General features: G+C 37.3%; 2 protein-coding genes and 1 long non-coding RNA gene across 3 annotated transcripts; 2 read left to right on the top strand and 1 right to left on the bottom strand.

Annotated features, from left to right (window-relative positions):
* Positions 1–602: 602 nt before the first annotated feature.
* Positions 603–5,392, top strand: LOC126747209 (myrosinase 1-like). Its single transcript, XM_050455718.1, has 10 exons — positions 603–755; positions 813–947; positions 1,004–1,217; positions 1,487–1,687; positions 1,739–1,874; positions 1,933–2,027; positions 4,505–4,674; positions 4,734–5,004; positions 5,067–5,173; positions 5,227–5,392. The coding sequence occupies exons 1-10, from the start codon at positions 616–618 to the stop codon at positions 5,351–5,353; spliced, it is 1,596 nt and encodes a 531-aa protein (XP_050311675.1). The 5' UTR covers positions 603–615; the 3' UTR covers positions 5,354–5,392.
* On the bottom strand, positions 4,895–11,461 carry LOC126747214 (uncharacterized). The gene is made up of 3 exons (XR_007664123.1): positions 11,185–11,461; positions 6,310–6,440; positions 4,895–5,028 (listed from the first exon to the last, which is right to left on the bottom strand). It is a non-coding gene; the product is annotated as an uncharacterized LOC126747214 (long non-coding RNA).
* Positions 11,462–11,569: 108 nt separating this feature from the next.
* LOC126747212 (V-type proton ATPase subunit d) lies at positions 11,570–13,142 on the top strand. Its single transcript, XM_050455720.1, has 2 exons — positions 11,570–11,780; positions 12,024–13,142. The coding sequence occupies exons 1-2, from the start codon at positions 11,660–11,662 to the stop codon at positions 12,947–12,949; spliced, it is 1,047 nt and encodes a 348-aa protein (XP_050311677.1). The 5' UTR covers positions 11,570–11,659; the 3' UTR covers positions 12,950–13,142.
* The last annotated feature ends 3,019 nt before the right edge of the window (positions 13,143–16,161 follow it).

The raw sequence follows: 16,161 nt of genomic DNA, 5'->3' as shown, positions 1-16,161 counted from the left end.
CTAACTCTAACTTAGAAAGTTCTGGAGCTACAGAAAGCGTTTGTATATGAAAATATTAAGGAAAGGACAGTCCAACTTTGAGTCAAATTTCTACAGAAGTGCCTGGAATAATTTTTTAAATACCCTGATCAGAAGTTGACTTTTGAAAAAACAAATTCTCTGATAAACTAGGTTCAGTAAACTGAACTGTAGCTCAGTAAATATTTGAGCTACAAAGACAATTAATGCCTCAAATTGATCAGTAAGAATCCCTTTACTCGCCGCTCAAAAGTTTCCAAAAAAAGTTTCCAAAAAAGACAGTCCAACTTTGGGTCAACGTCCCACAGAAGTGCCTGGAATCATTTATTAAATACCCTGATCAGACAAAATGGCCAATAAACTTGGATCAGTCAAATGGAGTGTAGCTCAATGGATATTTGACCTAGAAAAACAATTAATGCCTAAAATTGATCAGCAAAGACCTCTTTAACCACTTCTACCAGAATACCTCAAACAAAGTGTCGGTTTGATACTCAAAAATGTCTTTAATCGTGTCGTTATCATAAATTACGTAACACCCGATTAACGATAGGAATTCAGTAAATACCACTTATTATTAGCACAAAATAAAAAACAATGAACCACAAGATGTTTTCTCAAGTGTTTTGCACTGATAACGTCAATAAAAACGCCAGCGGAACAGTAGCACTTGCCAGTACGCTAGAAAACGCCAAAATGTTGTCCCTTTTGGCACTTATAGTTCCGCTAATCGTAAGGTAAGAAGACATTTTTAGAATCCCCGCTAGTGCGACCTTTGAACGACCCTTTTGCAGTACGTCATGCGACGAAGTCTCCTCGTTGAACAACCGCTCGTTCCCTACGAATTTTAAATTTGGCGCCGCCACCGCCTCCTATCAAATCGAAGGCGGCTGGAACGCGGACGGCAAGGGAGAGAACCTATGGGATTGGTTAGAATTCACACCGTTCGCTTCTTCCTATAGTCTTATCCTCGTCTCTCCCATAGGTACACCCACACTTTCCCCGATAAAATTCAGAACAGGGATAACGGTGACGTGGCGTGTAACTCTTATTACAAGTGGAAGGAGGACATACAATTGCTGAAAGATCTCGGGGTGAACCACTATAGGCTGTCCTTGTCTTGGAGCCGGATCTTGCCCAACGGAACCGTTAATAACGTGAACCAGAAAGGGATCAATTATTATATTAACATTTTGGAGGTAAGACTTGATGAAAGCAGGCAACCCGCACGACAGCGAACCTAGTGCGCAGCATCTGTTACCTCCGCCCACCTCAGTCAACGAGCAACGTTGCCACCTCTGAACAATAAATTATAAGTACGTGGCAAACTCAAGTGGGAGGAGAGGAGGAAATTTTCATTTAATACTCTCAATCAAAAAAGAAAGCGAGACAAGAAACGCTGTCTGGACCTCATCAAATGTAAAGAAGCGCCGTTGCCGTATCTAACAAAAATTCCTATTATTTCAAGACCCTGAGGGCCAACAACATCGAACCGCTGGTGACTCTCTACCACTGGGATCTGCCGTTGGTGTTCCACGAGTTGGGTGGATGGTACAACCCCTTGTTGGCCGACTACTTTGCCGAATACGCCCGATTGTGCTTTAAAGTGTTTGGAAAATACGTGAAAACCTGGATTACCATTAACGAGCCGCAAACCACTTGCGTCCAGGTATGAATCTGTTCAAATTCAGGGCGAAGTGGTTTAAAAAAGAACTTTTAGGGATACGGGATTGGCGGTAAGGCCCCCGGGTACCTCCATAGCGGCGAGGGTGTGTACCAATGCGCTTTTACTAACGTTCTGGCACACGCCAAGGCTTACCACGTCTATGATAAGGAGTTTAGGGCGAGCCAGAATGGTAAGTCGACGTATGTGAGCTGGAAAATTCACTTTTTCCTTTAACCGGAATGTTTTAGGGAGAGTTTCTATTGTGCTCGATAGCGCTTGGGCGGAAGCTGCTAGCGATAAGCCTGAAGACGTACTAGCAGCCGAAACCGCCATGGCTTTCAGCGTAAGTAGACAAAGAATGTTCGCTGCGGGTGAGGGATAAAGAGAGGGCGTTTCATTCCCAATAATTTGATGTAAAAAGGATTTTTGTAGCTCAAAAACTGTCTGACTTAGAGGCAATTTAGTCAGTCAAGGTCCACCGAATTTGAGGCAACTTAAGAGGTTGAGTCATTAGCCCACATTTTTGGGTGTAACTTGAGAACCGTTTAAGATATTTTCATCATTCTTTTAAATTAATATAAAGGGCTTCCTGGGGATGGATTTAAAGGTAAAAACGTCACTCTAGGTTAACGATTTGGGTAGTTAGAGCAGTTTTTGTCGGGGCACTTTTTTTGCAAACTCAGTTTCACTATTGTTGAGAATATTTTTATTAAATAATTGGAATATCCTTAAAAGGGTTTTGGCCAAAGAAAGTCCATTTCTTGCCCATTCATTTCATATAAGAACGTTTCCTGTACCTCAAAAACTCCCTAAGTTAGAGGCAATTTTATCACCCAAGGTCCAAGAGCCATCACAACTTATATCTCAACATTAAGATTTCTAGTCATTAGAGCACATTTTTGGGTGTAACTCGGGAACCACTTAAGATATTTTCATAATTCTTGTACAGTAATATAAACGACTTCCTGAAGATGGATTTGAGGGTAGAAACGTCACTCTAGGTTAAAGATTTGGGTAGTTAGAGTAGTTTTTCTCGGGGCACTTTTTTGTAAACTAATTTTCACTATTCTTGGGAATTTTTTAATGAAATAATTGGAATATCCTCAAAAGGGTTTTGGCAAAAGAAAGTCCATTTCTTGCATATTAATTTCATATAAGAATCTTTTTTGTACTTTAAAAACTCTCTGAGTTAGAGGCAATTTTATCACCCAAGGTCCAAGAGCCATCACAACTTATACGTCAACGTTAAGATTTCTAGTCATTAGCGCACATTTTTGAGTATAACTTAAGAACCGCTTAATATATTTTCAAAATTCTTTTAAATTAATATAAACGGCTTCCTGAGGATGAATTTAAAGGTAGAAATGTCACTTTAGGTTAACGATTTGGGTAGTTAACGTAGATTTTGTCAAGGCACTTTTTTTGGAAACACATTTTCACTATTTTTGGGATTTTTTTTATGAAATAATTAGAATATCCTCAAAAGAGTTTTGGCAAAAGAAAGCCAATTTCTTGCATATTAATTTCATATAAGAACGTTTCTTGTACCTCAAAAACTCTCTGAGTTAGAGGCAACTTTATCACCCAAGGTCCAGGAGCCACCACAACTTATATGGCAACATTAAGATTTCTAGTCGTTAGTGCACATTTTTGGGTGTAACTTAAGAGCCACTCAAGATATTTTCATAATTCTTTTAAAATAACGTAAACGGCTTCCTGAGGATGGATTTGAGAGTAGAAACGTTTCTCTAGGTTAAAGATTTGGGTAGTTAAAGTAGATTTTGTCAAGGCACTTTTTTTGGAAACACATTTTTACTCTTCTTGAGAATTTTTTTATGAAATAATTGGAATATCCTCAAAAGGGTTTTGGCCAAAGAAAGTCCATTTCTTGCCCATTCATTTCATATAAGAACGTTTCCTGTACCTCAAAAACTCCCTAAGTTAGAGGCAATTTTATCACCCAAGGTCCAGGAGCCATCACAACTTATATGGCAACATTAAGATTTCTAGTCGTTAGCGCACATTTTTGGGTATAACTTGGGAACCACTACAGATATTTTCATAATTCTTTCAAAATAATAAAAACGGCTTCCTGAGGATGGATTTGAGGGTACAAACGTCACTCTAGGTTAAACATTTAGGTAGTTAAAGTAGATTTTGTCAAGGCACTTTTTTTGGAAACACATTTTCACTATTTTTGGGATTTTTTTCATGAAATAATTAGAATATCCTCAAAAGGGTTCTGCCAAAGGAAAGTCCATTTCTTGCACATTCATTTCATATAAGAACGTTTTTTGTACCTCAAAAACTCTCTGAGTTAGAGGCAATTTTATCATCCAAGGTCCAAGAGCCATCACAACTTATATGGCAACATTAAGATTTCTAGTCATTAGCGCACATTTTTGGGTGTAACTCGGGAACCACTTCAGATATTTTCATAATTCTTGTACAGTAATATTAACGACTTCCTGAGGATGAATTAGAGGGTCGAAACGTCCCTCTAGATTAAGAATTTAGGTCGGAAGAGCAGTTACAATTGAGGCATTTTATTTTTCTCACTGTTACAATTGTAATTCAGCTAATGTTGCAGGAATGTTCAAACTGCTGACACAGATCTTTCAATAGGTTTTCCTGTAATATACCAGAACCTTCCCAGAACGTTTCTTGAGCGTAAACACGCACATTTACTTCAAAAAATGCCTTTACTGTAGACCCAAAAGTAAAACTTCAACAGCTTAAAAAACCATTAAAAAAATTAAGTTTTTACGCGCTAATATACCCAGAACGTCCTCAGAACGTGCGACTAATCCCTTATTACAGATGGGCCTATACGCCAACCCAATTTACAACGGAAACTGGCCCCAAATAGTCATCGACCGTGTGGGAAATCGCAGCTTGAACGAGGGATTCCCCGCATCCAGACTGCCCCAGTTCACCCCCGAGCAAATCCAATTAATCAAAGGCACTTCCGACTTTTTCTGCTTGAACACGTAAAAAAAAAACGGGACCTGGATACATTTCCAGACAATTAATCGCGACCAATTTCCAGATACGCCACCAGCTACTCCCAGTACCAGAACACCGTAAACGAGAGCATCGGCACCCCGGATTACCATCTGGACATGGGGGTGCGCAGTTACAGGGACCCTTCGTGGTCCGCGGTGGTGGACTGGGTGGCTTTGGTACCGTGGGGGTTCAGGAGCCTGCTGAATTACGTCTGGAACCAGTACGATGGAGTCAACGAAATTGTCGTCACGGAAAACGGTTGGGCTGACGTGGAGAGCACCTTAAACGACACCGCTAGGATCACGTATGTTAGCGTAGGTCTCCGGTCTCTCTTCCTCCTAAAAAGTTCACTATATAGCCATCTTTTTTTTTTTAGGAATATCTTAGCGCTTTATTGGACGCTTATTACGAAGATGGGGTGAATGTTACTGGATACACTGTCTGGAGTCTCCTGGATAACTTTGAATGGACCAATGGATACACGTAAGGAAAGGGTTCGGAATTGTGATTGGAGGTAAAATTGTTTTTTTTTTTAGGCAAAAATTGGGGATCGTGCAGGTGGACTTTAACGATCCCGATAGGACGAGGACCCCCAAGGAGTCTTATGGTTGGTACAAGGGGGTGATAGCCAGAAGGTGTCTTCTGGAAAGTTGTGTTAACTAGTGAAAAAAAGAGAGAAAATAATGGATTTACTTGTATAAATTGTTTTATTTTGGCACCATAACTATCGTGAGCAGTTTGCAAGTAAAAAATCGAGTTAAAAAAGACACTTTTGAGGGTCAAAGAAGAACCCTTGGAGGTTTTTACTCAATTTTTTCAGGAGAGTATTAAGGGTCTCTTGGAGTTCGTTTTGAGGTATCAAAAGTGTTTCTAGCTCAACTAGTTGCTGAGCTAAAGCACTTTTGCTTGAGCCCTATTTAATTAAACTTTCTCTACCGAAAATTAAATTCCAAGCAAGATAATTTAAAGAATATTCCGGGCACTTTATTGGGAATTTTACTGAGACCTAGGGCGTTTCCTAATAAACAATTTGATATATGAACGACTCTTGTAGCTTAAGAACTCAATAAGTTACAGCAAATTATGTAGGTTATGGTCCAGGACCAACCCAAAGTGTATGGTTTGAAATTTAAAAAATGACTAGGCAGACACTTTTGAGGCTCAAACAAAAACCCTTTGAGGTTTTTACTCAATTTTTTTAGGACAGTATTCAGGGGCCTTTTGGAGTTCGTTTTGAGGTATAAAAAGTGTTTCTAGCTCAACTAGTTGCTGAGCTAGAGCACTTTTACTTAGGCAATACTTCATGAACCGTTTTCTACCAAATATCTTCTAAGCAAGCACACTTTTAAGGCTCAAACAAAAACTCTTTGAGGTTTTTAGTCAATTTTTTCAGGAGAGTATTAAGATACTTTTGGAGTTCGTTTTGAGGTATAAAAAGTGTTTCTAGCTAAATAGGTTGCTGAGCTAGAGCACTTTTGCTTGAGCCATATCTGATAATAATTTGATGGAATCTCTCTTAATTATGGGACTTTTATAGGGCTGGAAGTATACTTTTTTAATACATTTAACTGCCTCAGATATATATGAAATTACTCTTATATTAGTAAAGGATAACTTACAATGAGGACTCTAAAAGGTGTATCCTTCCTCCTCTTTACTACTCTCTTACCAATCTTCTTCCCTTAGATGTGTCCAGGCTTCTGCTACACCCTTTAATACTCTTCCAGGTTCTGGATCTGCTGTCCAGAATCTAAAAATTATTTAGGACTATTATTGGGGTACACAAGTCTTCATCCAGAGAAAGTTGTGTCAATTATATGAGGTTTCTTTCTAAAATAGATGTCTGGAAATTTTCTAAGTAGGATATTTTCAAAACTATTCCAGGCATCTGGATAAGAGTTTTACTGGAAGTTAAAGCGTTTCTTAGTAAACATTTTGATATGCGAACGATTTTTGTAGCTTAAGAACTCGCTGAGTTAGAGCCACTTTTGTGAGCCACTTAATGTGTGAGAGTTAAAAAATGGTCTCGAAGAGACACTTTTCAGGGTGATATAAAACCTGTTTAAAATTTGTACACAATTTTTTCATGAGAGTATTGAGGGTTTCTTGGGGTTCGTTTTAAGGTATAAAAGGTCTTTCTAGCTCAAAGAGTTGCCAAGCTATAACACTTTTACTTAAGCCTTTATTGCATGAAATTGTTTCTACCAAATACATATATCCTAGGCAAGGACACTTTTAAGGCTCAAACAAAAACCCTTTGAGGTTTTTATTCAATTCTTTCAGGAGAGTATTAAGGGCTTCTTGGAGTTCGTTTTGGGGTATAAAAGGTATTTCTAGCTCAAAGAGTTGCTAAGCTAGAGCACTTTTACTTAAGCAATACTTCATTAACTGTTTTCCACCAAATACAGTCTAAGCAAGGACACTTTTGAGGCTCAAACAAAAACCCTTTGAGATTTTTACTCAATTTTTTCAGGAGAGTATTAAGGGCGTCCTGGGGTTCGATTTGGGGTTTAAAAACTATTTCCCAGCTCAAAGGATTGCTTAACTAAGGCACTTTTGCTTAACCTACATTTTTCCACAAAATTTTTTTACTCTTGGCAGGATGTTTTAAGAACTATACCAGGCATTTGAATAAGATTTTCACTGCGAGTTAGGATATTTCTTAGCAAATATTTTGATATATGAACGACTCTTGTAGCTTAGAAACTCACTGAGTTACAATCAATTATGTGAGTCATAGTCCAAGACCAGCCCAGAATGTATAGTTTGAAATCTAAAAAATGAGTAGTAAGGACACTTTTGAGGCTCAAACAAAAGCGCTTTGAGTTTTTTACATAATTCTTTCAGAAGAGTATTGAGGGCATCCTGGGGTTCGATTTGGGGTATAAAAGGTCTTTTCCAGCTCAAAGGATTGCTTAGCTTAGGCACTTTTGCTTAAGCTATATTTTTTTCCAAAAAACTTTTACTCTTGTTAGGATATTTTAAGACTTAGTCCAGGCATTGGAATAAGAAATTCACTGTGAGTTAGAGTGTTCTTCAGTAAATAATTTGATACATAAACCACCCCTCTAAGTTATCTACTTACTGAGCTACAACCAATTTTATGTGATATGCCCTTCGGTCAAGATGAAGGGCAACTTCTTTATATTACACAAAAATCCCTTGAGACATGATCATAATTCTTTTAAAAGGTTATTGAGGAATTATTGAGGGTAGATTTGGGTATGTGATAGCTTTTATTGCTCAAAAACCTGCTGAGCAGAAGCAAATTTAGCTGGAACCCTTGCTCGGTGAGTTTTCAGGTTCTCCGCAGCATGGAAAGTCTTTGGGGACACTTTTTTTTAAGGTAAAGGGTAAAGGAGGTAAAGAGAGGGTGAAGGAAGAAGCAAAGGGCTTATAGGCTTGCCAATAATACTAAGAAAGGGGAATTCTTAATAGGGTTTTTTGAGCATTGTATGTTTTATAAGGCAAAAATTTGGCAATTTTTCATGGAAAATTGGCAGAAGTAGAGTGGGAAATGGGTGAAATTGATGCTAGAAGAGTTGTGGAGCATTTTGGTGTACGGTCAAGGTCGGAAAATGCTCTTTTTAGCCATTTTTTTCGGGAAAAACTACTCGGTATCATTTGAGAGGGCAATGGAAGATTTCGTAATTTTTGCCTTTTTAAGAGGTTTTTGGCACTTTGGGGTATACTCTCTGTGATCTGGAGGGTTTAGAGGCAATAAAGGTGATATTTTAATAGCCCTATAGGTAGTACCCTGTCCGTAATAAGCCAAAATGTAAAATAATTTTTGAAAAATCCATAAAAATCCTTTAAATTTGTATACGGCACGTGCGCAGTCTGACTCATTTACGCGGTCTATTTGGCCTCGGGTTTAACGGGAGTAACGTCATTTCCGTCGTACGTCCGTGCGAAAATCGAAAATTTTCCGGTAAAAATGTACGGAAAAATACGGGAAATGTGTGAAAACGATGCGGAAAATCGCCGTGCAACTTTCGGCGCACTTTTCCGCTCGTCAAACGTGTTTTTTCGCGATTTTTTGGCCAAAACCTTGTTGCATGCCCAAGATGGGCGTGCGAGGTAAGTATGCGGATTTTTGGGGATATTTTGCGATATGGGGCCTAAAGAAGGTTATTTAAAGGTAATTGGGGGTGCAAAGATCATGATTTTCATATTGCCTAAAGGGGTTGAGGTGAATTAGTATGAAAAAATTGAAAAATTTTGCGAAAATCAATGGGGATCCATAAAGGGGGATAAAAGTTTGACAGGTGGGGTGCGCGCGCAGTCCTTCCCCGATTTTTCATAATGGCCTTAATTTCTTTAAGAGTTACGTCATTGTTCTCGCGCACGCATATAAATTATGCAAAATTTCGGGTAAAAAATTAAAAATAAATACGGAAAATGTGTGAAAAAGGTGCGGAAAATCGTTGTGCAACTTTCGATGCACTTGCCCCGCTTGTAAACGGGTTTTTTCGCGATTTTTTTGGCCAAAAACTTGTTGCATGCCCGGGATGGGCGTGCCAGGTAAGTATGCGGATTTTTGGGGATATTTTGCGATATGGGGCCTAAAGAAGGTTGTTTAAAGGCAATTGCGGGTGTAAAGATCATGATTTTCATATTGCTTAAAGGGGTTGAGGTCAATGAATATGAAAAAATTGGAAAATCTTGCGAAAATCAATGGGAATCCATAAAGGGGGATAAAAATTTGACAGGTGGGGTGCGCGCGCAGTCCTTCCTCCATTTTTCATAATGGCCTTAATTTCTTTAAAAGTTACGTCATTGTTCTCGCGCACGCATATAAATTATGCAAAATTTCGGGTAAAAAATTAAAGATAAATACGGAAAATGTGTGAAAAAGGTGCGGAAAATCGTTGTGCAACTTTCGATGCACTTGCCCCGCTTGTAAACCGGTTTTTTCGCGATATTTTGGCCAAAAACGTTTTGCAATGTCCCTCCAAGGCATGCCGGGTAAGTGCGGCAATTTTCACGTTTTTTGCGTTTATTTTGCGATATGGGGCCTAAAGGGGGCTATTTAAACCTAATTGCGAGTCTAAAGATCATGATTCTCATAATGCCTAAAGGGTTGGGGTAGAAATCCATGAAAAACTTGGAAAATCTTTAATTAATCAATGGGGATCCATTATAAAGGCATTAAAGTTTGACAGGTGGGGTGCGCGCGCAGTCCCTCTCCAATTATCCATAATGGCCTCAAATTGCTAAAAAGTCACGTCATTGCTCTCGCTCCCTCATGTAAATTATTCAAATTTTTCGAAAAAAAATTAAAGATAAATACGGAAAATGTGCGAAAACAGTGCGGAAACTCAACGTGCAACTTTCTATGTACTTCACCCGCTTGTAAACCGGTTTTTTCGCGATTTTTTGGCCAAAAACGTTTTGCAATGCCCCTCAGAGGCATGCCGGGTAAGTGCGGCCATTTTCACGTTTCTTGCGTTTATTTTGCGATATGGGGCCTAAAAGGGGCTACGTAAACGTAATAACGGGTCTAAAGATCACGATTCTCATAGTGCCTAAAAGGGTTGGGGTGGAAATTTTTGTAAAACTTGGAAAATCGATAATAGATCAATGGGGATCGATTAAAGGCATAAAAGTTTGACAGGGGGGGTGCGCGCGCAGCCTCTTGTCTCCTTTTCCATGATGGCTTCCAATGTTTACCTAAAGTGTCATAATTCCCAAACGTCCTTAACAAATATGCAAATTTTATTGGGAAATTGTTGCAAAACAATCAGGGAAATACCGGAAAACGGGTTAGTAAACCGCGATGCGCCTGTTTGGTGCAAGGTTCGGGTCGTGAATCGGTTTTTTCTGTGATTTTCCAGTGAAAATTACTTGGTCCTTACAGGCAGACAGTCCAGTAAGTATTTTAAGGTGTTTTTATTATATTATGTGTGTGTGTTGTGTCGGTTATATAACTTACAAAATGTGCGCCTTTAGATCTCCTTAGATTCCTAAATTGTGTGTAAATTAAATCAAGGTGCGTTCAAGTGCGTTTCACGTTCGAATCAAACGGTTTTTAACCGATGTGCGCTCCTAACAGAAATATATTCAAACATTTCCCTCCTTTTTATTTAAAATGTCATTAAAAGACAGCTGTCAGTCGTTCACAACTGTCTCTTAATGACAGCGGTTTGTTGTTGTTGTTGTTATGACCCCACCCCCAAGGACGAAATGGAAAATTGCCATATTAAGCCAAATAAATCACTTTTTATTTAAAAACGTTCAAAAATGGCCTTTCTGTGTCATTTCCTTTAATTATTTAACAATTTTTCACATGAATATCTCACCCTTCAAGCCTCAAAGTGACATAACCTCAAAGTACTGTCTAAGCTATATTAATTTTAAAGAATTTTTAAATAAAATGTTATTTATTTGGCATGGGACTTGTTGCGCTATAAAAATGCCCTATAGAGGCACTACATAAGTCCAAAAGGCCTTGCCGAGGCTCTATTGTGATGTTATTTATTTCTGACACTTACCTCCCCAATATTTGCGTTCCAAGGTACAAATCAGTGTGTGTGTAATCTATTGAGCCCCATATGCGCTAAAGCCTTTTTAAAGTGTCTTTTGACTGTAGGTTGTTTATGCCTGTAAAAATTGGTTTAACTATAACGGTAGAAAATTGAGTAAAAGAAGTCCCTGTAAGCGCTATTTTATTATTTCCCAAGCACTGCGTTTTGCTCATCCATTTAAGCACAAAAAGCTTTAAATTAAATGGTTTTTAGCTAGGTATTTATTTGTTTGTTTTTGTTTACATTTGTGACAGTGACAGTGACAATGAGTGAAATCATATGACTCTTAGTAGAGGAAACTCCTCTACACATTCCTACTTACACATGACAAAGACGTCACGTCACGTGCCTATCGTCCGTCAAAATCATATGATACCCTGGGCGAGGTGTTGAATCGATTTTCTCACCCATTATTTTGCTGAGTTTTCCACTAATTTCTGCCATGAAGGGGTGCTTCTTTAACATCGACAACGGATACCTCGAGGGGTTGTGCAGGGGGTTCAAGTGTGGCATCCTCAAGCACACCGATTATTTGAACTTGGTGCAGTGCGAAACGCTGGAAGGCAAGTATTTTGGATCACAATTTTGAGTGTTCTTAGTGAATTGTTTTTTTGCATTTTGTTCAGTGCTTTTTGTGTCTTAATATGGTTGTCTTGTAACCTTTTTTTTGCCCCTAAAGAGCCACTACAATCTCAACAAGAATCCTAATTAAAATAAATCTACCCTGAGTCACTATTGAAACACCCCACAAGAAACAACCATATCGAGCATAGGTTGCAATGTTTTCATAAATATGGTGCTTTCAGACCTAAAATTGCACCTGCAAAGCACCGACTATGGCACCTTCTTGGCCAACGAACCGTCCCCCCTGGCGGTCTCGACCATTGACAACAAACTGAGAGAAAAACTGGTCATAGAGTTCGAACATATGCGTAATCAAGCGGTTGAACCCCTCTCCACCTTCATGGATTTCATCACGTACAGTTACATGATCGACAACATCATCCTCCTTATTACCGGGACTTTACATCAGAGACCCATCGGGGAATTGATCCCTAAATGCCACCCGTTGGGTAGTTTTGAGCAAATGGAGGCGATCCATGTGGCTTCCACTCCAGCGGAGCTCTACAGTGCCGTTTTAGTTGATACCCCTCTGGCCCCCTTTTTTGTCGATTGCATTTCCGAGCAGGATTTGGACGAGATGAACATCGAGATTATCAGGAATACTTTGTACAAGGCCTATTTGGAGGCTTTTTATAATTTTTGCAAGGAAATCGGGGGCACCACTGCCGAAACTATGTGTGAGATTCTTGCTTTTGAGGCTGATCGTAGAGCCATTATTATCACCATTAATTCATTTGGTACTGAGCTCTCGAAGGACGATAGGGCTAAGTTGTACCCTCGTTGTGGACGTTTGAACCCTGATGGGTTGGCTGCACTCGCCCGAGCTGAAGATTATGAGCAAGTGAAGGCAGTGGCCGAATATTATGCGGAGTATTTCAAGCTTTTTGAGGGGGCAGGCAATAACCCGGGCGATAAAACCTTGGAGGATAAGTTCTTCGAGTACGAGGTGCGTCTGAACATCAACGCTTTTATGCAGCAGTTCCACTTCGGGGTGTTCTACTCCTATTTGAAGCTGAAGGAGCAGGAGTGCCGAAACATTGTGTGGATCGCGGAATGCGTGGCCCAAAAGCACCGAACCAAGATCGACAATTATATTAATATCTTTTAAGCCCTTTTTGTTAAAAAAGTATTGATTGATTTCATTCCATAAATTGTAGATAAAGACTCATATTATTATATATTGCTGCTTATAAAATTACACGACTCATTGTATTGTTTATGTTATTATATTGTACACATTATTATTTAGGTTTAATATATTGTGAATTTCCCCCTGTTAATAAACGATTTAAAAATTTAAACGCCTAATCATTAAAAACGCTTCACGGGCGAGTAAGTGCGCACAACGCAATTTTGAAAAATTAGCGCGTCAAGTTATAAATTTAATTAAAATTATACGACACGCGTGAAATCCAACGGTGCGTAATAAATTCAATTTTAATTTAAAAATATATGCAATTCTTCTCCTGGGTGCTCTCCTGATCTGTCACCATGTGATTATGCGTTTTTTTAAATTAATAATTGAGGCACCATTTACGGTTACGATAGAATGGTGAATGCGCCCACGTTTTTCCTCAATAAACGGTGAATGCGCTCGTATCTTTATTGACTAAATGGCGATCTTTCTTATTGCGTATTGTGCCTGTGAAGCGTAAACCCTAAAAGCTCCTCGAATCCCCTTCCCTATTTTTGTTTTTTACTGTAATATATGAATGTTTCACTAATCTATTGTCTTTTACTGCTTGAAGAAGATGCCAAAAAGGTAAGTGAATGTTTATTTTTTTTTTGTTAGGGACTAAGCTGACAAACCATAATCTACTTGAAGCGTTCGTAAATTTGTAAATTCAGTATTAAAAATTGGGTGTGATATAAAAAAAAAGGGTGGGATTAGGGTGACAATAATATCTGACTAATTAAAATCCATCTGAGATTAAAAGTTTCTCGTAATTGACTGAATATTTAGTGACAAAAGGGGTTGGGATTGGGGTGATAATATAAAGTGAATGATTAAAATCGATCTATATTCCAGATTCCTTTATAATCGACTGAATAATAAATAAAGAAAGGTTGGGATTGGGTGATAATTTCTAATGAATGATTGAAATCGATCTGTATTCAAAACTCCTTTATAATCGACTAAATAATAAGTAAAGAAAGGTTGGGATTGGGGTGATAATTTCTAATAAATGATTAAAATCGATCTGTATTTAAGCCTCCTTCGTAATCGACTGAATATTTAATGAAAAGGGGTTGGGATAAAAAAAATCCACTGAGTATGTATAATCGATCAGTTGTTAAACTGCGTTCTTAAATCTGATACAGAGTTTCTGAAGGTTCACTGTATGCATTCTTCTTAAATGACAGAAGGATAATAGGAACCCCATGAAATCTCTGTCAGAATCGATTGGGTGATAATAATATTTGTAATCACTGAAACCTCTTTTGATCTGATTGAAGATTGGATCAATTGGGGTAATAGGTGATAATAATATTTGTAATAAGTGAAATCTTTTTAGTAATCGATTGAAAATTGGATCGATTGGGGTGCTATAATGTTTATAATAAACGAAATCTCTTATGTGATCGATTGGGGTGCAATAATGTTTATAATAAATAAAATCTCTCATGTAATCGATTGGAAATTCGATCGATTGGGGTGCATTAATGTTTATAATAAATGAAATTTTTCATGTAATCGATTGAAATTTGGATGGATTGGGGTGCAATAATATTTACAATAAACGGAAATTCTTATATAATCGATTGGAAATTAGGTCGATTGGGGTGCAATAATGTTTATAATAATTGAGATCCCTTATATAGTCGATTGAAAATTGGATCAATAGGGGTGCTATAATGTTTATAATAAACGAAATCTCTTATATAATCGATTGGAAATTGGGTCGATTGGGGTGCAATAATATTTATAATAAAAAAAAATCTCTTACATAGTCGATTGGAAATTGGATCGATTGGGGTGCTATAATATTTACAATAAACGAAATCTCTTATGTAATTAATTAATAATTGGATCGATTGGGGTACTATAATGTTTACAATAAACGAAATCTCTCATGTAATCGATTAGAAATTTAATCGATTGGGGTGCTATAATGTTTACAATAAAGGAAATCTTTTATATAATCGATTGGAAATTGAGTCGATTGGGGTGCTATAATATTTACAATAAACGAAATCTCTTATGTAATTGATTAAAAATTGGATCGATTGGGGTACTATAATGTTCACAATAAACGAAATCTCTTATGTAATCGATTATAAATTTAATCGATTGGGGTGCTATAATGTTTACAATAAAGGAAATCTTTTATATAATCGATTGGAAATTGAGTCGATTGGGTTGCAATAATATTTATAATAATTGAGATCCCTTATATAGTCGATTGAAAATTGGATCAATTGGGGTGCTATAATGTTTACAATAAACGAAATCTCTTATGTTATTGGTTAGAAATTGGATCGATTGGGGTGCTATAATATTTACAATACACGAAATCTCTTATGTAATCGATTAGAAATTTAATCGATTGGGGTGCTATAATGTTCAAAATAAACAAAATCTCTTATGTAATCGATTAGAAATTTAATCGATTGGGGTGCTATAATGTTTACAATAAAGGAAATCTTTTATATAATCGATTGGAAATTGAGTCGATTGGGTTGCAATAATATTTATAATAATTGAGATCCCTTATATAGTCGATTGAAAATTGGATCAATTGGGGTGCTATAATGTTTACAATAAACAAAATCTCTTATGTTATTGGTTAGAAATTGGATCGATTGGGGTGCAATAATATTTATAATAAAAAAATCTCTTATGTAATCGATTGAAAATTGGATCGATTGGGGTGCTATAATGTTCAAAATAAACAAAATCTCTTATGTAATCGATTAGAAATTTAATCGATTGGGGTGCTATAATGTTTACAATAAAGGAAATCTTTTATATAAATATAATATAATTGTAGTAAATTAAAACAATTGTCAGTAAAATTTCTTTTATTAACGTCCGAATATAAATGGACAATTACATGTATTATTGTTTGTCAGCTTAGCTTTATTATAGTGATGTATCAATTTGTATAATATAGTGGTAAAAAGTTCAGAAAATCTGGTTTTTAATAGACTTTGGGCTTTAATAACCCACGCAGTATTACATTAAAAAAAGTTTCGAAAAACAATTAAGTCCCTCCTAGTGACCCATATTATTATCTTGATATTTCTATTACTACTCGTGTCCGTGATAAATTACTCGAACTATAACAAGTTATATCAGACAGTTTAAACCACAAGAGT

Source organism: Anthonomus grandis, chromosome 19 (genome assembly GCF_022605725.1).
Source record: "Anthonomus grandis grandis chromosome 19, icAntGran1.3, whole genome shotgun sequence".
NCBI lineage: Eukaryota > Metazoa > Arthropoda > Insecta > Coleoptera > Curculionidae > Anthonomus > Anthonomus grandis.
The sequence above is the reverse complement of the archived record's forward strand: the minus strand, read 5'-3'. Positions and strand labels throughout refer to the sequence as shown.